Source organism: Pleurodeles waltl, chromosome 6 (genome assembly GCF_031143425.1).
Source record: "Pleurodeles waltl isolate 20211129_DDA chromosome 6, aPleWal1.hap1.20221129, whole genome shotgun sequence".
In the NCBI taxonomy this organism is placed as follows: domain Eukaryota; kingdom Metazoa; phylum Chordata; class Amphibia; order Caudata; family Salamandridae; genus Pleurodeles; species Pleurodeles waltl.
In genome coordinates this window covers 201,783,052-201,807,572 of record NC_090445.1, presented here as the reverse complement: position 1 = coordinate 201,807,572, position 24,521 = coordinate 201,783,052, and the positions used below count along the sequence as shown (strand labels likewise).

At 44.3% G+C, this 24,521-nt stretch overlaps 1 protein-coding gene across 1 annotated transcript in view; it reads right to left on the bottom strand.

The window, feature by feature from the left end:
* The window catches only part of DLX4 (distal-less homeobox 4), a 38,301-nt gene that overhangs the window by 5,680 nt on the left and 8,100 nt on the right, over positions 1 to 24,521 (bottom strand). The window contains exon 2 of the mRNA XM_069237814.1: positions 3,139 to 3,332. Within this exon, the coding sequence (XP_069093915.1) occupies positions 3,139 to 3,332 (194 nt within the window). The remainder of the gene's footprint in view (positions 1 to 3,138; positions 3,333 to 24,521) is intronic.

Sequence of the window (24,521 nt, the reverse complement as noted above, 5' to 3'; positions counted from 1 at the left end):
TTTGTGAGAATTATCCACACCTTCCAAGGGCAAAAAATAGGACTTCACACAGCTCTAGCCCTACTCATTTGTTTTCATCCATAGGACACGGAAAGGGCCTGCAAGTTACATTCCAGGGTCTTCAGCAGGCTCGCAAAACTTTCAGCCCGTATCTTGGCTTATTCTCATATCTTCCTGATGGTAAGATATGACTTTTACTTCCCCGCTTTAAGGCTTCCTGTAAGTTGATTGAATGACTCATTTTCCTTTCATTTTGCTTCTTAGTAAAAAAATAAAAATACCACAAATATAAATTTTTGCATGTTTTCTATGGTACCAATATGCTGTCTTTGGACCATTTTGTATATTTATGCGTAGTTATGTGGTACTAAATTGGCATTGCAGTGCCAAAAATAAAAACTATCGTGATTTCAGGGAATTTAGCATAGGTTTATATACACTAGAACGTGTTCTGGGCTTATTAAAGAGGAATGATTGAGGCACAGGGTGTTTTTTTTACAACCATGAATTTGCATACAAAGATCTTTGACCTGTGGCTCAAATCTGCCGCATAATCCCATGGTAGTAATGAGGGGAGATATTTGTTCCATTGTAGTAAAAGAAAAAGCAAGAAAGAAAGGGAAGCAAGGATTATATGAGAGAGACAGAGAAAGAGGAACAGGAGAAATAAAAATAAAATAAAAAGTAGAAAAAGCCAGGGAAATGGAGGGAAAGAAAGTGGAAAGGAAGGAGAGAAAGATAAGGGGTGGAAGAGAAAGAACAGGAAAGAGAGGGAGAAAATGAGACCGACAGAGAGAGAAATACAAATAGGGAAAGAAAGAAAATTCACATAGAACGACTAACCATGTATTATTGTAATGTAAAAGGGCATCGAGGAATTCAGGAGACAGGATGCCAAAGGTAGAGATTGAAGGCCTGAGATGCTTTAATCGGATTACAAGAATTTATCCATTGAATATCATTATTTGAATATAGCATCGTCTTTTGAGAGCTTGATGATACGTGTGCACACTCGAACACAATACATACAGATACATAATGGTAAACATTCTATGACTGTCCTATACTGTAATAATAGTGTCTTCGTACCATAATGAACAATGGTGATCAAAAGATTAATACTTAATAAAAGCCACTAGAATACAAAGAAGCTATGATAGGACCATGCCGTTTTTAGGCTTCTCCTTTGTATTATTTTGGGACTAAAACAAGGAATTGTGATTTAAAACACAGTTTGTTTTCAGATGGCAATAGTAATAAGCATGTTACATAAATCAAACAAATTATATATATATATATATATATATATTTAGTGTAATCCTGATTTTTTTTGTTTAATTTGAACAGCTTTATTTTTAAAGAAAAAAAAAAAACAAATGCACATAAGGGGGTGTCTGTGTTAGACCAGTTAGCAATTTAGTTAGCAGTCATTCGACGCACAAGCAGTTTCCTTCTTTTGCAAGCATAGAAATCTTTAAACACTTCAGCTTCCTCTGGACCTACACAACAATCCCCTAGGTTTCCAAACCTCCTTTTATCTGTTCTGTTTGATTAACATAACAAGGAAGGACACTATGGGCCTCATTCTCACCCTGGCGGTAATTACCGCCAGGGCGGAGGTCGGCGGTAGCACCGCCAACAGGCTGGCGGTGCTCCGCCGGGCATTCTGACCGCGGCGGTACAGCCGCGGCCAGAAGCGGAAAGCCGGCGGGCTACCGCCGACTTTCCGCTGCCCGTCTGAATCCTCCATGGCGGCGGAGCGCGCTCCGCCGCCATGGGGATTCAGACACCCCCTACCGCCATCCTGTTCATGGCGGCTCTCCCGCCATGAACAGGATGGCGGTAGGGGGTGCCGCGGGGCCCCTGGGGGCCCCTGCCATGCCCATGCCAATGGCATGGGCACGGCAGGGGCCCCCGTAAGAGGGCCCCAAAAAGTATTTCAGTGTCTGCCCAGCAGACACTGAAATACGCGACGGGTGCAACTGCACCCGTCGCACCTTCCCACTCCGCCGGCTCAATTCTGAGCCGGCATCCTAGTGGGAAGGTTGATTTGCCCTGGGCTGGCGGGCGGCCTTTTGGCGGCCGCCCGCCAGCCCAGGGCAAATGTCAGAATCACCGCCGCGGTCTTTCGACCGCGGTGCGGTGTTCCGACGGCGGTACCTTGGCGGACGGCCTCCGCCGTCCGCCAAGGTCAGAATGACCGCCTATATTTGCACTTCGTGTGTAGTGTGGGCACACCCATGACGGCACCGAGTGATGTCTAATACTCAGTAGCATAAGATTAAAGAGTTGCAGAAACGGTGCACAAAGTACATGCGCAAAGTACTACAAACCTCTATAGCAACAGCACATCACATCACACCATACATACATACATACATAGATACATGCTGCAATCAATTTCACGATTTGGAGCACAATAGTGAAGACGGTAGAGTTAACTCACTGAGCTCTCATTCTGGGCTATGCCAGCAATGTAAAAATCTTGGCTACCCCCAACTTTCTACCCATCTTTGATCTAATAACCAGACCCAGATCTGTCACTCACTTTTATCAGGGTCTGAGTTCCATTCATAGCTCTCCTAGGGTCATCCCCTCTTACCAGAGTTTGAATGAGGCCCTTTGTCATTCTTAATCTAACCTACACTTAACTATGCCTGAGTTGACCCTGGAGCCATGCTCAGCCCGCCCTCTCTGACCTGGGTCTGAGTTAGACTTGGAGCTCTGCTCAACTCACCCTTCCTTACTTAAACCTTAGCAAGACCCTATTACTTTGCTCTCCTACCCTTAAATGAGCCTGGGTTGGCCCTCACCCTCTCTCACCTGGGTCTGTGTTAGACTCAGAGCCCACTCAATTCACACTCTCTCAACTTAAAGTGAGCCCCTTGGACTCTGCCTATTTCTCCTACCCGAACCTAACCACAGAGCCATGTTCAGTGCACCCTCTCCTATCTGTCTCTAAGTTACACTTAGAGTGCTACCCAACTCATTTTCTTTCACCTAAGCCTGTGTGAGGCTGTTGCACATCTCTTTTTGCCTTACTTGCTTCTATGTCAGACACACAGCCCCGTTCAGGTCACCCTCTCCTTCCTATGTCTGAGTTAACCTCAGAGGCCTGCTCAGGTTACTTTCTCTTACCTGGGTCTGAGTGAGGCCAAGATGTGCTGCCAACTCCGCCCTCTCTGGCAGCGCCAGGTACTGTGTCTGCTGGAAGCGCTGGTTCAGGGCCTGCAGCTGCACGCTGGAGTAGATGGTACGGGGTTTGCGGATCTTCTTGCCTTTACCATTAATGCGGATCTCTCCATTTTCTATAACAGTGTTCTTCTCAAGCTCTGAAAAGAATTAAATAATAGACCAAGATTAGGAAGGCAAAGGTCTGGACCCTAACCTGGTGAACAATGGCTGAAGCTCTTGCCAAGTTAATCCAAGCCAAAACCAGGCAACCTTTTTCTACACAAGGTACCCCACTATCAAGACTTGTTCTAGAGTTATAAAAACACACAATGAGACAACGTTTTTATTATTTTAAAACGCTGTGATCTATAGTACTGTTTTAATGAAAGAAACATTGTGTATCCATCAAGACCTTCTGGGGAAGTGAGAAAGGGTAATTATATGGCCCCTTACTTATGGGAATCCGTGCTTCTAATTCTGTGCTCGGTTTTTCTCTTGCACCACTGCATTATTGCTCAAGTAATGCCATTTGTTAAATCGTCAAACAATATTAAAACACTCAAGGACATATGTTTTAGGTAACTAAAACCCCAAAACAGTCAACTTGGTGTCCTGGTAACATGGTGCCTTATGGTCGACCAGAAACTTAAAAAAGGGCAGGGCAAGATGTGCCAGCTTATTGAACTAAAAAATCTAAAACGGTTTGCAACTGACTAATTAACACATTAATTATAATTGTTAACATTGGTAGTGTGCCATGCGCTTCCCATTTTCAGATCAAAGAAAGAAGAAAACAAGTTAGCACATGCAACCATGTAGATGCAGGTGGGGTGGTCACTGCGGAGTTGCATGTTAATTTTGATGAGAAGCAATGACTAACGAACTTGAATTCTTGGAAGATTGAAGAGTGGAGGTTCAGCAAACTGTTAGACGACTAACGTAAAGTTTACGATGACCTATGCCGCCACCATCTAGTAGTTGTTCAATCCTCGCACTCACTTTACAACATAGACACCATGTTCACCAACAGATTTTTTTACATGGGCTGTCCATCATTGCCTGCTGATCTGGGCACTCCCTCAGTATACCTACTTTAAATAGCTCCAGGCGTAACCTTTGCTGATCACAAAATTTTTATGTGAATTGTGCCAGTCTTTATCTTGCCTGCTACAGTTTTGTTCATGTATGACAGACAAGACACCCCCACAATACTTGCTCTTAATTTTGTGAATGTTATTCTTAGCTTCAGCTTTCTGGTATATATGCAGCTTACCTGTTTGCTCTGTTTTGGTTAGCGACTGTGCCCCACCAGAGTTTTCATTGATAACTTTGTGCTGCGCTACCCTCTTCTCTCCCACCCTCTCTTCTTCCCCAACCCAATAAGCATATATATTTATATTTGCATTGCACCTGACTGTCTAGGTTTCTTCGGATTTAGGTACAGGAAGGATTCCTGAGAAAGGAATTGGACATACAGATCAATTTTCAACTCTATCCTGAATAGCAGATGAGAAGGGACCGATCTGCAAGCCAGGGGTCATTTGTTGAGGTAGCAGGAACCACACCCTGAGAAAGTTTGTTCACATGCCTATTCATTGTAAAACGTCTGGATCTTGATCCCTGATAGGCCTTAGCAATAGTTGATTCTACAGTGGTGCCAGACAAAAGATACTCTTGGCCGTACCTCAGTAATCTTGAAGATGATGCAGTAAACCTCTGAAAGGACACACACTTGAAGGAGATGCAACTGTTAATCTCCACAGGTGAGGTGAATCGATTAGCATTGCATGATCTACTACAATTCATCTGACCTCTATCAGGCAGACTGTCAAAGAGAAGACTGCTTTCAATGGGGCTGTGGCCGTGTTAAGGACCCACACCAGTGTGATAAAGCACAGGGGAGCAGTTCTGTTGTTTGCAGATTAAAAGTGGGCAAGTAGCACTAGGCCTTGTGAAGATGATGGAACACTACTTATCGCACACTGATATGTTTTCTATATTTGTGTATGGATTAGTTGTGAGTCCATGTAGAAATCACTGGTATAAAGCTGCCAAAGTTCATTAACAAGCATCTTTCCTGAGTCTAGCACCTCACAATTTCACAAGTGATGAGGAAGAAACCTATTTGATGTGATTGAGTTTTGATTCTATGGCCAGTACCGAGACCTGATTGAGGACAGGCTGGATTTCAGCCACTAGATATTGTTGGTTATTGACGCAGAGATTGAGTTTCCCACTAAATATCTAAGTCAGCAACTTCTTGTATTGAAAGCACAACCCTTAGACTCTGATAAGACTGGTAAGAGAACAGAACCTCGAGGAATGGCACACATGAGAAAGAACCATCTAGAGGTCTACATCTATATCCATTGTTTTCAGTTGAACAGGAAGGTTGCAATCACTTCGTGACTGGGTGGTGCAAGCCCGGGCAGGAGAGCCAGAAGAATATGATCTGGTGTTCGTAAACATCCAAGGTCAAGCAGGGCTATTGGGCATGTCTCGCTGCTCTAAGACATGGAAGGCCGAGGAGTAGCAATTAGCATCTCAACCAGGAAAGGACACAGGTTGATCAGGGCGCCACTTTTTAAACTAACCACTGTAGGTGCCACTACTTAAAAAAATCAGGGTGCACAATCACTGGTCCAGCTCCATAACGAAACTGAAACAATACAGTACCAAACCCTTACGCCCAATATCAGAACCAGGGTAGACCATAGAAACAAAACAGTGGTTCCCTGTGTCTCTTTCCACATTAAGTTATCCTAAAACAAACTCTCTGAACATCTTCAATGAGTCGGTGTGCTTATTCTCCAAAAGGTTGTTTTATATCACCATACAATGTTAGTGGTATAGATGGCACAGTGCTTATAGGTGCTGTGATGTGAAACATGTGGTCGTCCAATTGATTTGGAGTTGCAGTTCAATTGTTTCATAGCCACAGATGCACTAGGCGGTTGCGCTGCCTGGATGTGCCTATTTTAGGTTGGGACCCCGTACTGTCAACTAAAGCTGAGATCGAAAAACCTCTTGTAGGGGTTTCACAACTAGATACGCCTCGATATGTGAAGGATACCCACAGCTTAAGTAAGGTGTTGTGCCAGACAACATGTATATATCCTGAGGAGACCCACGTAAACATAAGGGTGGGTTGAAACGTCAGCCACTGCAACAGGGACTGTCCAATGTCCAAAGCACTTAAAACAGTAATCAGAATAAATACTGCAATGTGGATCTACATACAATGTGTGACATCCCTATTGCATGGATGTAACAGTTTTAATATCTGACATTACTGAACTGCCTCGTCTGCACCACTAAAAAGTGTATGCAATATAAAACACATTTTTGGACAATAAACACACAGTCATTGATGATGTTGAGATAGTGTTTATTTTAGGATAACATCATGGTGGCTTATCAACAGAGACCCACAGAAGCGTATTGTTTCTATCATAGAGAAACTCAGCATTGTTTGAATGGGACATTTTAATAAGCAGAGGACTACAGTCTTATCCAGAAAGGATTTAATTTCCAGACCAAGCACGACACCTGTAGTACAACTCGTTTTTAAAAACATGAACGTCCTGCAGGTTCAAGGGGATGAGGCCAATAAGTAGAGAGTTCAGTCTTGTATGAATGCAACCCTCTTCTTGTGTAGAAACAGAGGGGAAGGGAACTTTCAAGATTTGGGAGGCCAAATGGGTATTTCCACAGGAGACATGCTGTAATCCCACTACTAAACAATTTGCCAACTACCAAACAATCTTCTCATAACCGTACTGCAGAGTACTCCCTTCTAAAGAAGACAGAGAGCCATTTTTCCTCACCCAGTCCCCCCAAATAGGAGCATACTACTGATCTGCTGAGTAAAGGCCACAGAGTGGGAGGGTCAAACAGGGCACTTGCAAAGAAATAAGGAACATGGAAAAACAAAAGGCTACATAGCTGCCTTTCTTTGCTGCAGAGTTCCTACAGGTTGTGTGTGCGACCCAATGCTATGTGTGGTTATTAGATTTGCTCCTCAACTGTTCTACACTGTGCTTCTCTCTTTGGATGATCTTGACAGTGGGTAAAAGATTTGAATCGTATTGTTTTGTTTCCAGGGGGCATGTTGAACAGTAATGCGTTGTATGGCAATGTTCAAATACAAAGATTTGGTGTCGGTGAGGAGAGCTGGGGATGGTTTTTCGGTTACTGAGAAATTGTGCCTAATTTACTTCGCATGGTTTGCGAGCTGTGAATGGGAGCACTAAACAACATTTGGTTGTTCCAGTGGAGGGGTAAGGTGGCTTGGCATGTTGCTGCGACACAAGAGATCAGCTCTGGGGAATCTAAGAGATTTTTAAAGGCTTTCCTCAAGAGCCGGGCCACCTGATAGGTTAAAGTCCCGAAGTAAAATGTTGGAAATGGTGGTGGAGGCTGTAGAACCTGAGAATTAATCTGTAAATGACTGATTGTAGCCTGGCTATCAGGACATTATGTTGAACATGATGAATTGTGAGTGTGTAGTGAGGCCGCAGACGGCTTCAAAGCTGAAATACTGTTGCAGTGGCCCAAATGGTTTTGTGAATGATGTATGGCTATGAATAAGACAACGTATGATGCAGCTAAGCGGAATTAATGCACTACATGTGGAAGTTGATGTAGCGGTAACAATGCTTCTCCGATGAACAGGGCATCCAGGTCATTGTGGGTCATTAGTTCTGCTCCATCTGCTGGGTGACTGAACGCACAATGGACATGGGCAATTATGAGTGAGTAACGTTGCGAGTTCTCAATGACGAATGATGGTGGGGGCCTACCGTAGGGAACATGGAACAGATTCTGGGGCAAGCAAAAGTGTATAGGTCGCCTGTGGTGTGGGGGTACAGGACTGTGATGGATAGGGTATAGAAACAATTTGAAAAGCAGTTGTTGCACATGCATCTGATACCCAGAGACAATATTCTTGTTTTTGCAGCTCTTAGCTTAGCCACCAACCATGTCACTATGGTCTGGGGGAAGTCCAGCTGGGTCACATGACCCTATTCGGACCAATGGAGATGCAGCTGGTGCACTGTGGGGACATGTATTAGCAGACTGGAGGCTAAGGAGTGAGGGACTTGTTACCTTATATGGTGAAGAAACAAGCTCCAAAGAGCAGAACGCAAATTCCCTAAGCTCAGTTTTGCTTTCTCTATTTTTATGTCATAATATGAGTTGAGAACAAAAACTATCCTTAAGGAACATCAACCCAGTTATATCTTGAGGAAGATATACCTGATTAAGTGAGAGACTATATAATGTCCTTGAACAGTTAACTGTAACAGTGAGAGGAGAGAGATACCCTTACCCTTTAAAGAGACAGGTACCCCTATCAAGGGGGATAAAGATATTGGAGTAAGGCACTCACGATAGTTCTATTTGCAATAATAAGAGGGAAATGCTCAAAAGGAAGATCAAATTATTGATTAGAGTGACTAACTATTTGACTAATTATTTCAGAATTTTTCATTTCAGCCTTGAAAAGGCTATTTTTGGGAAACGTGTCGGCTGTTATCAATTGCACTGTATGAAGGATTATGAAGAATTATGGTTGTCATGTATTATTTTGTATGAACAATCATTTAAAATTAAACAGTCATCTGTGACAATTAAAAGGCTCTCTATGAAATATTCACAGTTCCAGGTCTTTATATTGTCTCTCAGATATTCGGCTATATCCTCTTGTAGAAGAAATAGCTGATTGGAAGGTAACAAGTGATATGAGAGTTCAGGGCTGGGTGATATTTCTGTTACCGACTGAATGTCATTCCAGTTAGATCTTTATTTCCTGGCTCCAGGTTTTTGAAATCCAGGTATTTAGGTCTATACTGTCCATGTATTTAAACTACTTTATAAAATAGAGGGATAAATGCTCATCAAAAGAATTTATATGTGAAATACAATGTACAGAATAATCATGAATCCTTTAAAACAGTTCATCTCCCTCATGCTAAAAACATTGTCCCAACCATCAACCCAAAGCCCAGGCATCATGTATTGACGTTCTGCGAGTTGCCTGTCATTATGCAGTATGAACTATGTACTCAAATGTATAATTACAAAGTCCCCAATTGCAGAGGGTTTCAGAATTGTGTAATGAATATTAGCAAGTTGCTATTTGCTACCTCTGTGAATAGCTAGAAAAGCAGGTATATGGCCTGCAAAGGACAACAGACTCTCATCCCTACATTCACAAACAGAAAGGTATTTTTATTGCAACCCTTAAGAAGACAGGTGTTGGTTTAAAAACAAAACACGGTGTGAGTTTTGGAAGAAATGTGGGGGGGAGGCATGCAGTGGTCTCTTGGACCACTGCCTGCTCTCCCTCGCCAAACCCCAGGCTGTCCTACGTAGGTCACAAAGGGAAGCTGTTCTAGTGGAACAGCTTCCCCTTTAGCGTTGGGATAGCATCATACGTCGAGTGTCTGTAGCTGATCAATGGTTTGAGAACCCAATTTCAATCAAAAGCCATTAATGCATGTCATTGCAAATTGCAATTAGGAGAACATCCAGGCCACGTACTCCCCGAACGGTAATTAAAACTAGGACACAGAATTTATTTGTGAGCCAGAAAGACTTTTCCAACTCGGAAAAAGGGATCTGCACATCACAAAATGTTCTTTTACAGTTGCAAATCCTGTGATTTTGTGAATCGCAGGGTTTGCAAACACAAAAAGTATGTTTTACATCAGGCCCCTTCAACCATGTGCATGCAGTGTAAATGAGCTGGTCTCTGCTCCATTGAAAGTCACAGTATCAGAAAGCTTGACTAATGCTGGATATAGAGACTGTATCACGATCATTAGTCACTGAAGTCATTGAACAACTGACATGTCTATCCAAGCACCCCTCCTAAAAAAGGGGGTAGGAAGGGTATGGAGATAAGGTGAGTAAGCAATGTACAGTCAGTACAGCCATAGTATTTTTCACAAGGAACCCTGTAGTGTGCGAAAACACGGTCAAGGTTCAAAGTGATCACGGCTGATAACATTTAGGCACCTGATAGAGAGACCCTGCAACTATGTCACTTTCTGAATGCCTGCCAACCTATTTACATTGGAATCATCAAATATTCCAGAGGTCATGTCTCCAGTGCGCTTTCCAACCAGGTGTTCCAATAGCCACCTCTTCCTCAGATATAGTAATGGGCAGTTCTTCCAGTAGCCACCTCTCCCACACTCCTTGTAACCAGGAGGTCTTCCAATAGCTCCCTCTTCTATTTACCTGAAAGCTAAGAGGTCTTCCAATAGCTGTTGATCTTTCAATAGCCACGTCTCCGTCAGGTCTTGGAACAAGGATGACTTTGAATAGCTGCCCATCCTGCAGACATATTAACTAAAATGCATTCCAGTAGCCACTTTTCCTTTACTCTTTTTAACCAGGTCTTTCAATAGCCACATGCACCTCCTATACATGCCCATTAACCAGGAGGTGTTCCAACAGCTGTCTCTCCTACTGATCATGAACTAGGTTGTCTACAAACAGCTAACTCTCCCGCAGACCTTGCAACCAGGTTTTCTCAAAAGCTGCTTTTCCTTTTAATTAGAATGACTTCAAATAGCTGTCCAAACTAAAGACCTTGTAACCAGACAGATGTCTGTACGACTGCTATTGGGCTTGTTATGAGGAGGCCTTCCAATACCTGCCACTTCCATTAACCTTCTAGCAGGGAGGTCTCCAAATTGTCACCACTCGTACACATCTTGCAACCCGGTTTTCCAATAGACTTCTCTCTTCTAGGCCTTATAATAGTATGGCTTTAAATAGCTGCACTTCCTGCATACCTTGCGACAGGTCTTCGAATAATCACTTCTTCTACAGATCTTGTAATTAGGGGTTTGTCTACTGGGACCTCTCCTAAATACCTTTTACCAGGAGGTATTCCAATAGCTGCCTCCCCTGTAGGCCTTGTAAGTAGGTCTTCAAATAGTCGCCTCTAGGATAGCCCTTTTAAAGATGCTGGCTTTGAACGGCTGCCCCTTATACAGACCTGCAACCAGGTTTCTCGATAGACACCTCTTGTAACCAGAAGGTCTTCAAAGAGCTGTCTTTCATATAGAGCCTGTAGCTGTGAGATATTCAAATAGCCACCTCTCCCTTAGACCTTGTAACTAGGAGGTCTTCCAAAGCCACGTCTCCTATGGACTATGTTAAAGAGTGTCTTTGAATTGTTGCCTTCCCTATATACAAAGTAAAAAGGTGGCTGACAGCAGTAGGTCAACAAGACTGGTAAGCAGAAAAGCAGTTTGAAAACTTGTCAGACTATCTGCTGATGCTCCAACTCCTGTTCTCCATACATTATATCATGGAAGAATACCTGCTTCTGTAAGGTTCTTTGGGGTTCGAAGAGGATAGAACACCTCATAAATGCTCTCCTGCTGCGACTGTGACGTGAGTTTGGCGTGTATTATGTGTGTTGCAAACCGAAACTGTCAAATTTCGGTGGCTGTGTACATTTCAGCCCAAACCATACCTCAGTTTTAACTGTTTCTTCAGCAAATTTTGTTTTTGTTTTCTTTTAATAATACACTTTTTTTCTAGCGTCTGCTGGCCTGTGGCTAGGTCCTACATCCACCCCGCTGCACTAAGCCAAATCCTGCTGCACACAGCTTTAGGAAATGAGTATCAGTGGTTTGCCGCAAGGCATCACCTCTGGCTAGGTCTGCACCCAACCAACTGCAGGCAGCCAATCTCCACTGCACATGCCTAAAGTTGTGCACAGCAGGGGTTGTGTGGAGGGATTTTTCAAACCATCTACTGGCAGCCTGCCCCTAATTCACATGGTCTTTGGCTCTGTGCAATGGTGGTTCCTGTCCTACGTTTAAAAAACATCTTATTTATTTTCTGTGTTGAGATATACTATTTTCCTGAAAATCGTGATTTTTCAACCAAAGTAGTGCCTTTTTTTCAGAATCATAAATGACGGCATTGGAATCAATTTTTTTTTTTTAACAATCCAATTTTTATTGTGGACAGCTCAACATTTTTCTAGATTTGTATTGCTATTTTCCATCCATGGTTTCCCCAGCAAACCACCAGTCCTTTGGAAGGTGCTTTTTCCACAATGCAACATTTGTGATTTTTTTTCCAAAAATCGTAAATTTCAAGATTGTGGAAGAAATCCTCTTCTGAGAAAAAATAAAATGTGATTGCAGGATTGGCGAATTATTTTAAATGGCATAGATATTTAAACATGTTAACTCTTAAAAGCCTGCTCTGCCACTTTTTTAATGCTTAAATCTCAAAACCTACAGAACAGATTTACAACACTGTTCCTGAGTAAAGTTATACTTTCATGCCATATATGGTGGAAATCCCTTCAGCAGATTTGCCTACAGGTGCAAGCAAACTTTTCTATTAGAGCTTAAATGGGAAACATTTTATTAAACCCCCTTCATCCCCCAGGCCTCCTAACGTTTTTTTCTCCTACACAGATTTACATGAAAATTGGCATTGGTAATCACACTGGCACTTTTTCCAAAGTGAATGACTGTATAGCTATGGCATGAGAATTTTTTTGGGGGCAGCAAAGTAGACCTGTATGCCGCCACTTGTGAGCTGCCTTCCCCCTTTTGAAATCAGCTTTTAAATGGGCAATGGTCATGCGATCAGTGTCTCAGTTTGGTTGCTGTATAGTGAGGTGATCAGTGCAACCTGTAGCCTTAGCATCCTCGCTGTTATTAGTTACCTACTGGCTCCCTTTGCTAACTCATATACTTGCACCTTTAGAAGTCTAATGGCAATCTGTGCTCCAGCGCTCCAACTTGTGATAGCCACCATTTCTATCTTGTCGGGACGGAATGGGTATTAACCCTTTCTTTCTGTAACTTACACAGTACTAAACTATGGCAATGAAAACTAGAATACGCATAGTGTTTGATGTTCTTTGTTTGCATTTGGAGTAAGCAGAGTAAAAGGGTGCATAGTGCATTCCAAATAGACAGCACCAAGCCCTACACCAGTAGAAATGACAATACTATCTGTCGTGCCCAATTGTTTGTCTTAAGTACTGAGAATCTTAACTGTGCATCACCATGTGCCTGCCGATAGGGTCAACTAAACCTTTGAGGCAAAAACTCAAGCATCTGTAAATCTTGAGCCAGGCTTACAACCTCCAAGTGATCAGCTCGCTAAATCCAATCAGCCCTGCCACTCAATGTTTAGAGCACAGTTCTTCCTGATTCCTTATGCATGAACACCAAGTTTAGCAAGGAGTAAGGAGAATAAGATCTCTACTTTTTTCTGATGATTGAATCCTCCCAAGGAAAGAGTGTTCTGCAAATTAAGAAAGCGCAGGTAGTTGAAAGAATCACTCAGCGACACCGAGAAGCATTATGCGGCGGTTTGTGAAGATGCAGAGAATGAGAAGGTTCTGTTTTGTCATGACTGGAGGGTACGCCAAGGAGATGCACTGTACTGCATGAGATGGAGAAATCTCAGTAAAATAAGTTTTATTAGGGAGAACCCGATGCGTGAGGACCAGCTTTTCAGAGAATAGAAAGTGCCTTGCCAATGTGAAAAGGACTCTCTTGGAAGACATGCTTAAGTAGGACAGACTTAACTTGCACTGTTTGAATATATTTATCAGGAGTCCTAGAGTCACCTATAGACAATAATGAGTCACAGATCTGAGAATTGGGTGGTGTCGTCCTGGCATATTGGGATGCACTGAGTCAGATTGTTTGAGCTTTTGTTTTTCTCCGGAAGAACCTCAGCCATCACTTGGTAAAGCTGTTGCTGTACCACCTGGAAATTAGGTTAAGAGTAATACTTGGAGGACGGGGATAGGTAGTCTCCAAGACATAGTAATATGGCCACTGATGGTTCAAAAATGTATTTTGTTACCCTTCTAAATCTTCCCGATCACTAAAGGGGTACACAGGGCCATTTGGCTGAACATGTAACATTCCTGCAACTGACACAAGCTTCGAATATATAGGAGTGTACCTATTACCGGATGAGAACCAGTCATAGGCTAGAAATACTGCAGTAGCCATACCTAAAATGCATGAGGAAATCCATACGTGGTCCCTACTGCTTCTGTCCCTGATGGGCCATTCGTCCATTTTCAAGATGGTCAACCTCCCTCAACTATTGTACCAAATCCAAAACTTCCCTTATGCAATCCACAAAATCTGATTTAGACAAGTTAACTCCATTCTGTCTGGCTTTCTTTGGGCCAGAAGAACCACCCGTGTGGGCTTGGCCACATGTGTCTAATCCACTTACTGCAGGTGCATCACCGTGGCGGACGTATACTCTTGTTATTATGCAGCGTCACATTTACTTATAATAAACAAAAATGTGGTGTGCCCGCCATGATGACCCCGCATACACCACCAAGAGATGGGCGATGGGCAATAATAACTTATTGTCACTCTTGTACAGACTGCTAAAATAAATGTACTCCCATCCGCAACCCAGGTAGTGCTCAACATATGGCGAACCATACTGCGACGCTGGGACTGATGAGGAAAGCTCCCCAAATGTACACCACTATGGCATGAGACCTTTCCGAGTCAGGTGACCAACCCGGAGGGCTTTAAAAAATGGGACGATAGGCATCTCGACTTTGGGGGATGTTATGACAGGCAGAGTGCTGAAGTCCTTCCAGAAGTTACAGCATGAGGTTCAACTGCACTACAGTCAATTTCACAGCTACCTCCAGCAGCGACATGCCTTTGCACCCCATATCAAGGATTTAGACACCCTGCCTGACTTTAACCCCTCGGAGGGAAAACGTCTTACTGTTGACATGGGGGACCACAAAATCTCCAAACTCTATCGCTCACTAACAATTAATTAAACAAATCCTCTCTCCTCCCTCTGACAAGTCTGGGAACAGGATCCTTGTACTCTAGATGATGATGACGACTGGATGAAGGCTCTGAGAGCACCCAGAGAGGCCGTGATCTCTGCCCAGCTGTGCCTCATTCAATTCAAATATCTGCACAGGGCATACTATACCAGACATAAACTGTGGCAAATGGGAACGGTGGGGTCCCCAGGGTGCCTTAGATGTGACGCAGCAGAAGGTACTTTCCTACACACCGTATGGGAGTGTCCTCCCTAGGTTCCTTTTGGCAGAGGATGATCGGTTGCCTTAGTAATGTACTCGCTTTGGAGATTCCACAGGATCCTAAGTTGTCCATTTTGCACATCACAGAGGGAATCAGGGGGAATCAATGTAAACTGGTGCTTCTCTTTTTGGGTCTTACAACAGCCAAAAGGAACATAGCACACATATTGAAATTCACCATTGCACCCTGCCTGAACGCGTGGAAGAGGGGATTGGACCTCTGAATGGGGATGGAAATACCGATATTTCATGCGCTGGTTTGCCCACAAAAAAAAACTAAATCTGGCAACGGTGGGTAGACTACAGGGGTATAGTGCTGCCGCCTCCTCGTACTGTTGCTACATGCCTAGACAAAGAAATCAGAAAATGAGGCAAGTGGCAAGCCTGCCATCGCCAAAACATGCGCAACGGGGATTCTTCATTGGGGTTGGAGTAGGGGCAGGATTGGAGGGGATGGTGGGATGGGGGCACGAGTACCTGAATGATGTTAACTGTACAGTTTCTTATTATAAAATTGTTCCTGTATCCTTCCGGCCCACTAGCCAGATTTTACGAAACCTAATAAAATGTGTTATTTGAAAAAAGTTATTTTGTTGAATCATGAAAGGATGTTGAAGGAGGCTAGGTGAATTTTATGCACAGGAAATGGGGAGACAGAACAGTAAGCATGACATTAGAAAGAAGTATTGACCTCAGACAGTCTATGTTGACTATGTCAGAGGAAGCAGCTGCCCCTCAGGGCTAAGTACCCTTTGAGGTTGGTAGGATAGTTAAGTAGGAGAAAGAAAAGGAAACAATCTACTCTTCTAACGTGGTAGTGCTTGGATGTACAGCTGAGCGAATGGTATGAAGCCTCCAGATGATGTAGATGCTGGAGTTGTTGAATACCCGCAAAATCCAAGGAATCGGAAGGCAAAGAGCTGTTGGAAAAGGATTGTTCAGTCTGTCTCATCTGATGCTCCAAAAGTAGAGGCCCATGTGATGATCGAGGTGGTGAGAAAAGACGAGAAAAGAGTGTTTAGGAATAGAAAAATGTTTAATAGAAGTGAGTGATTTTATGGGAAATATATATATGAGCACTCCAACTTTGTTGGTGCCGGATCCCATCTGAGGGTCAGGGAGTGATGAAAGGATGAGGATGAATGATATGGTACAGCTAGAATAAAATGAAGCAGTATATTGGATCTGAAATGTTAAACAGAAATGGAAAGATGTTTTAAAGGGAAATAGATGAGGGTTTCTATTCCACTGCAAACTAAATAAGTAACTGCAAACTAGCAAGCACCATTGGAATGCTGGATGATCGAAATATGGACAAAAAGGCAATAAATTATGCTGACATTTTCCCTGTTTTCAAAGGATGACCCGCGAAATAGAGGTAGCGACTTGCCGTTGTTGCATAGCATACCCTAATTAGGAGTTTCCATTTCTAAGGTCGGCACCTGGTAGCATTTATTGCACTGAACTAGACTCGTCTTACATCTGCAAAAGATCTGGTGCAGGTAAATGGTTTCACAATACTTCTACTTATTCAAAAATCTAGAGTCACTGGTGCTGAGGGTAGAATTTAGGAAGCCCGGGGCCCAAAATATTTCCCACTATGCATGGCGTCAAGGAACCAGCAGTCGCCCATTCAACTGTGAAATTAAATGTAAAAAAAAAAAAATCAAAAGACCCACAAAACGACTCAAGTAGTTTTGTGTTTTTCCTCTGTGGCGTCCCCCAACCCCATCTAGTAATAACTTAATGGAACAGTGTGGGTGTACTTACCACAATGGTGTGGTTTCTCAGGAACTATACTTTGATTTTTACAGGGTTTCGGAACCCCTTTTGATGAAGCAGTTTTCAAGAGAGAAACCCAGTTGATTCATTAGGGCCTGTGGTGCGTCCCTATAGATAAGACCTTCTATTGGATTCACCATTTGAGTGAGTAATTAAGTATTGTTAGCAAAAGCAGATACAGATTATAGCTACTTTAATGCACACCTAGAAATGTCATTATGTCTTGTGACAGGTCGTATATAGGCACAGTATGAGAAGACTGCAAGTTTGGTGTATTCCATGGTTTTGGCATCGCTGAAGGTAAATGGACATGGGGATTACACCCAAGTTAGGCTCTGCAAGTCAAGCATCTGAGAATATCAGCAACAGCAGGCAAGATACCTCAATTGGTTAAACGCTCTGTACAGCTGGTCTGACCTGCAGGTCAAAAGTTTTAATCTTGACAAGGTCAACTCAGCCTCCAATTGAGTCTAGACAAAAACTGACAGCTGTTAAAATAGGTTCAAGATAAACAGTGGTATAAAGCACTATACTAAAAAGGCAAGCAATCAGCTAAAAGTAGGGTGACGCAAGCTGGCATCCTTCGGCCTTTGCTTTTAATCATTATATTTCATATCTATTCTTGCCTTAGAAGAGGGATGTCCACATACGTTCAAGAGAGCCAGATCCATGAAATTTTTTGAAGAGATCCTCCTAAAATACATTTGCATATAATGAGTCTGAACGTAACATATTTACACAGACAGTGATTACCCTGGAAATATGGCAAGCATCCAACCCTCTAGGACCTGCGTTTGGCACCTCTGCACATAGTTTACATGTTCTCCTCTGAAATGTGAGGTAAGCATATCTCTGAGATACAATATAAAGACGTTTGCCTATTCATATTCCTAAAGGTCTCCAAAGAACACCATTATCACTGTAAATTGTGTGCAGTATTTATGGTAGCAAGATAAATTATACTAAATCAAAAATGTTAAGCTTTGAAAAATTATACAAAAAATTACAGTAACAGCTTGAGATGCATACACTATGGGCTGGCAGTAAGTAGGCCCATCCTAGTATTCTATTTGTTAATAACCTGCCTTGGGCACAGTGGCACAGTGCAACATGAAGCCTCCGCCACCCCACCCCCAAACCACATTCCCTCACCCGCCCCACCGCACAGAAAGTGAATAGCTCACAACTATTCATTGAAGTTTGGATGAGTGGGGCCCTGATGGGTTATGGTGGCCCTAAAGGGCTTGGGGGCATGGCTGGATTAGGACAGAAAATGGGTCCCTGCACAAAAATAAAAGTGGATCCTAATAGTGAATTATAAAGCTAAAGAAGTGTCCCATCTTTGCAAACTGGGGTAGGTTTAAACTTGCAAACACGCACTGTATATGTATTTTTCAGGATATTGAAGACTGCATGGATTTGTAGTTGCTGCAGGCGATGTTTGTGTTAATATCAGGGAAATCAACAGTAAATAAACGGCCCAACGGACCACAAAACACGACCACTAACCGGCAAAAAATCGTCTCACATACTGACCTGTTAGACCAGCCCGTCGGGCACTGCTTGATTGCTCTATAGGTCAGTCCCACCCTGCTTAACACTCAACCCCCTCGACACCCTCCCCCTGCAAGGGCCTACATTACACCCTGCTAGGCATCCTTGGTTAAATCATAGGATAACAATGTAGGAATGCAACGATGAAGGTGATGCGAGCTTTCAATGTGAAATAAGGAAACTATCCTCTCCAAGGATTTAATTAGGGCACTGCCAGGGCGCAAGTATGGGGCTCCAACCTAATTCCCACCTACCACATCATTTCTAGACAAGGTTAAGGGTGTGCATGGAGGCAAATATTGGCCCTGCCAGATGACATTCCAAGCATTAGTTCAAGTGGTGTCCTCCTCAAGACTTACATGTGGATGATAGAAAGAGGTTACCACATGTCAATGGCATTTATACTAATATGGTGGGTGCTATAGCACCTGTGCTAGACTTTTACCACTTGTGGATATAAGCCAAGGAGGGGATGAAAAAATACACACTAGAGTCAGGAACACGTTTTAGAAAATGACCAATGCATATCATAACAAGAATTCGTTAAAGTGTCCCTTCACCTCAGAAGGTCTGTGGCACTACTGGCAGATAAATTATGTTTATTGGGACTTGTTTATTGTTACTCAACTCCTCATTTTTAAAGACCCTGACGGATAAAAGGCTAAAGTGGCCCACAGTGGGGGATGCAAATAGTCAAACTCAGATTCTTGCACGAGATGTAGTAGTCCACTGGCCTACATGTGTAGCTACCGACCTCCTTCACTTCCGAGGTTTGGTACCTCAGAGTTACAATGACGCCACAGCCTTTCCATCTCGTGAGCCACAGAGGGAATGCATCCAGTGCAGAGAGTAGAGCCAAGCAGTGGGTAAGCTGAAATAATAATACACGTTGTTAGAGCACCTCGGACAGACAGTACGACCACCCATCACTGAAGGCCTGATCGAAGTGGAGGAAACACTCAAACACACATCTTTCAGATACCTTTCCTTCACCCACGCAAGATGCACGGAATAAAGTACCCCCAGCTGTGTATTATATTAATTCTGCACGTAGTTGAGAGTTTATGGCAATGAAGCGGGGGTCGCAGGGTGGGCCCTTCTGCGGGTGCAGAACACAGAGATTAAGGCCCTGATTCTTACCTTGCGGGCGGCGGAGGCCGCCAGCCAAAGTACCCCCGCCAGAACACCGCACCGCGGTCGTCAGACCGCTGCGGTGATTCTGGGATTTCCACTGGGCTGGCGGGCGGGCGACCGCCAAAAGGCCGCCCGCCAGCCCAGTGGAAATCAACCTTCCCACGAGGACGCTGGCTCTGAATGGAGCCGGCGGAGTGGGAAGGTGCGACGGGTGCTGTTGCACCCGTCGCGTATTTCAGTGTCTGCAAAGCAGACACTGAAATACAAAGTGGGGTCCTCTTACGGGGGCCCCTGCAGTGCCCATGCCATTGGCATGGGCACTGCAGGGGCCCCCAGGGGCCCCATGACACCCCATACCGCCATCCTGTTCCTGGCGGCAGAGCCGCCAGGAACAGGATGGCGGTATGGGGTGTCAGAATCCCCATGGCGGCGCAGCGAGCTGCGCCGCCATGGAGGATTCTTATGGGCAGCGGAAAACCGGCGGGAGACCGCCGGTTTTCCTCTTCTGACCGTGGCCAAAGCGCCGCGGTCAGAATGCCCTGCGGGGCACCGCCAGCCTGTTGCCGGTGCTCCCGCCAACCCTGGCCCCGGCGGCCAACCCTGGCCCCGGCGGTCCATGACCGCCGGGGTCAGAATGACCCCCTAAATGTTTAACCTTTAAGTACAAGCGCAACAGAACGATATATCTATAGAAACAATGATTTCTTCACTTACCTAGGAAACCAACACACTCTTAAAACCCGTCCAGTTACACAAAAGGAGCATCCTTCCCTAAATGCGACCACTTATATAATAACAGGCGTTTGGCCCCCGTGGAAGTGGTTGGAATGTCTGTTTGGGTGAATGCTGACAATAAAAGGTGAGGGGTTGAGAAATTGCTAACTTTTTGGCAAGTTTTGTTAACTGTTTAGGGTTTTATCCAACAGTTCTCTATGAGAGCTGGATTGATATGTCTGTTTTTGCAGGCTCCATCAGAGTTTTAATGTGTGACCTGCAGAACTGCTCTAACACTAGTTTTTACAATGATGCTTAACCCTGTGTACTATACTAGAGACACACGCAAAAGGGCATAATGGCAAAAAATTAAAAAAAAACTTTAAACGTGAATGTTGCAGCGATTGTATATGCACATATCAGCAATAGCATCAGCAATTAAAGTGCTTCTGTGTCATAATACAGCAAAGACGTCTAGAACACACAACTTCGAGTGCTTTATCAACCACCTGCACCGACTAGCTAGATGTTAAAATCCACTTATTATAGAGCTGGAGAGATTGACAGTTTTAGCTTTCATCCTGAATATTAGCCTATTTATTATCCATTTTTAATGGTGATATATGGTGATATAGGTGCATGTTGATATTATTATAGTAAATCATTTTTAGGAATCGTGTTGTAGACATTTTTGTTGTAGAAAGTCTAAGTGACTAAGGAGCTGGAAGGGGGAACAATTCATCACAAATTGACTTTAAACGTTGGTGACCAATTTGCTCCTGAACTTTCCCTCATGCCTGTTATATTACTTTCGCAGAGGTGGTGGCAATTTCAGATTAGAAAAGAAAAGTGTTACATAAGGGACATGGTTTAAGGAAATGGAGATATCCTCCCCATGGTCATCTTGAGGATTTTTGGGGCCCTGGAGAAGATGTATTTTGGGGGGCACTGTTCGCAATAACTTTTAATTTTATTACTCATTTTCTGCTAACTGAAGACCGAAGTATGCCACACTCACTTTCAAAAATGGAATCACCAACAACAAAAAATGCTAAAATATGCCTTTCTGGGGATCCAAAAATCCTTAAGATTAAGTGAAAAATGAAAATGACACATAGATTTATATAGCGTGGCTTATCACCCCTGAGGGTCTCAAGGCACTGTCCAAGGGCACAGGGAGATTAAGTGATTTGCCCAGAATCACAAGACGTTGCACCGACGCTGAGGTTCAAACCCAGACCTCCGGAGACAGTCGCTCTGACCGCTGCGCTACATCCTCTCCACCGGAAAAAGAGAGATGGAGCCAGATGTATAAGAGGTGGGTAGATGAGAGAGAGGCTGAAATATAGAAATATACAAAGGAGAGCCAGAGAGAGAGTTTGTCTTCCCAGAGGATTCCTTGGAAGGTGGTGCCCTGAGCAATTGCTCACTATGTCCATACACAAAAATATATCTGCCCCTTCTCCGTTGTATCACCCTTATTTTCTATTCAAAGTCATCCACTTCCCTGCCGGCAGCTCATAAAAGGCCTCCGGTGTAAAGCAACTGCTTCATTAGACATCTTGCAAACCAAAAAACAAACTCTTAATAGCAAACATCTCTTCTTGCCACGTGCTAACCCCTGTTGTCACGCCAACCGATCCCCTACTCCTGCTACTGTAGTAAATATCACCACTCTATCTCCCACAAAACCCCACCACAAAACACATGGCCAACAGTCTCCCCTGCAGACGTCACTTTCCTGCCACTGCCCACCCCGCCTTACCAACCTCACAACAAATCCTCAGTCAAGGCCTGCCAAGACTTCCAGCAACCCAACCACAAACACTAGGCCAACAGCCTCACATGGGAACACCACTCCCCATGGTCAATACTCCCCATCATCGCTAAAACCCATACCAACAGCCACTCAGCTGATGTCACTTCCTTGCCATCACCAATGCCCAAGCCACCCCATGCCAACAAAGTATGCTGCTGACTTCCCTCCCTGCCATGGCCACTGCAACCCTGCATGCTACAAACCTCGCCACTTTCCTTAGTTCCCTCCTACCCCTGCCAGCAACACCCCTCCCCCCCTCCCCCCAGTAGGGTGCCCTCACTCGTGTCCATACCTGTACCCTTGGACCCCAGTGAAGTCAGCAGCATGCAGACCCCGCCTCTCTTACACCTCGACTCATCTTTATAAAGAACTGCTAGTCAGGGTATGGGCTGATACCGGGGGCGCTGCTGATGAACAGCCCAGCAGCACCGGGAGGACAAGGACACCCTCTTCCGGGTTGCAGGGAGGGTGTGCGTTGAGAATGACTGGTTTCTAAAGGCGCTGGAGCGGCCAGCTGCAGGAGATCGGTGGGTTAGGGGGAGCTCTCACCCTCGGGCAAAGTTCATAGGTCTATCTCGCGCCACGGCAATGTCAGGATGTGCGAAGCGTCGAAATCAGGATGAAGACCCATTTCTATCCCGTTATTGAACTTGTCATCCACACAGAAATGTCGACTTTGGAGCTGGGGGACCAGGTTCGAGTCTCAGTGTGGGTTTAACATCCTGTGATTCTGGGCAAATCACTTAATCTCCCCGTGCCCACCAAAAAATGAATGTGTCCTTGTGTGACGTAACTTGTGCGCATGTAACGCGCCCCAAAACCTTCGTTTGGAGTTCGCGCTATATGAAACTGAAAGAAAGGTATATATATATATATATATATATATATATATATATATATATAAAAAATATATATTTATATTTTCACAGCTGCTTATGCCTGCCAGAAGGCACCCTTTCACACCAAGCCCTGCTTTCACGTGACGTCACATCCGGTCCCTGTAACAGCGAAGAGGATAAATCGAAGGAAGTGGTGGAATAGACAAGGACCCAAAGCTGGAAGGATACATAGAACAGTGCACGCAGATAAGCAGGTGTCCGCATACAAGCATCTCCGCGAAAATGACTCCAAGATCGACCAAGAATACCTACGCGCGCTTGTTTCCAGGGCCGATGAAAGGCGAAGCGTTCATAAATCCCACCACTTACGGCCGAATAAACCACCTTTTGCGAAATAACCTAAACCCATGTCCTTCCACGAGGGTATGGCGGACTTGGACGCAAGGAGACACTCGTGGGTGTTTTACAGCTCATATGGGTTTTAGACTAAAGTATTTTTAGCGTCCATTTTTTTTACTTAAAAGCGGACATTAACTAGATTCGGCTTCTGTCTGATTCTTAAATCACATTTCCCATACGGAAGGTTATAGAGATTAGAAAAAAATCAGACTTGGTCAGTAGATATTTTTTTAACTAACGCCGGAAACTTGATGCTATGCGCACGGCGGACTAGGTGTGTGTTTTAATTGGAGTGATTTTAATTACTTGTGCAATACATATGTCCTTGCTTACAACCGAAGGACTAGGCGCCGTTGGAGTGTGGCATGTGCTGCACACAGAGCCACACACCTCGACGTGCTGCGGACTCGAAGGCACTAAAGGGGATCAGCATCTGCTTCACTTCATGTCATTTGTTTTTGCCTCCATTACATAACACTGACAGCACAACTGTTGCCAGCGGTCCGGCTATTTAGGGACGACACTTCCCTGTAAACCGAAAAACAAGACCGCGTATTCGAATCAAACAAATCCTTAACTTCAAGTACTTAACTGTCAAAGACGTGCGGCCTGAAACAGCCGGAGCCAGCGAGTGAAGCGCGAAGAGCGAGAGAAACACACAGAAGCCCAGCTCGGCTCCACCCAGTGTCAACGCGCCGGCTGCGCGCGGGGGGTAATTGCAGTGATATGTTTTGTTTTGTGATTAGCTCTTATCTCCACCCCGGGCCTCGCCTCGGATCCTTGGACGGCGGGGCGAGCACCTCCGTCGCGCACACACCGCTCCAGCGGGCTATAAATCTGTCTGTGGCGCTTATCTGGACGGGATCTGGCCACCGACAAATCACTGCACGTGCATAAACAAACACCCGCTGCTGCGTAAAACAGGGCTACCTGTACCCCTCCGGAAGTCCTACCACCTACAAATCACTGCACATATGCATCAAACACCCCAAGGGCATAAACA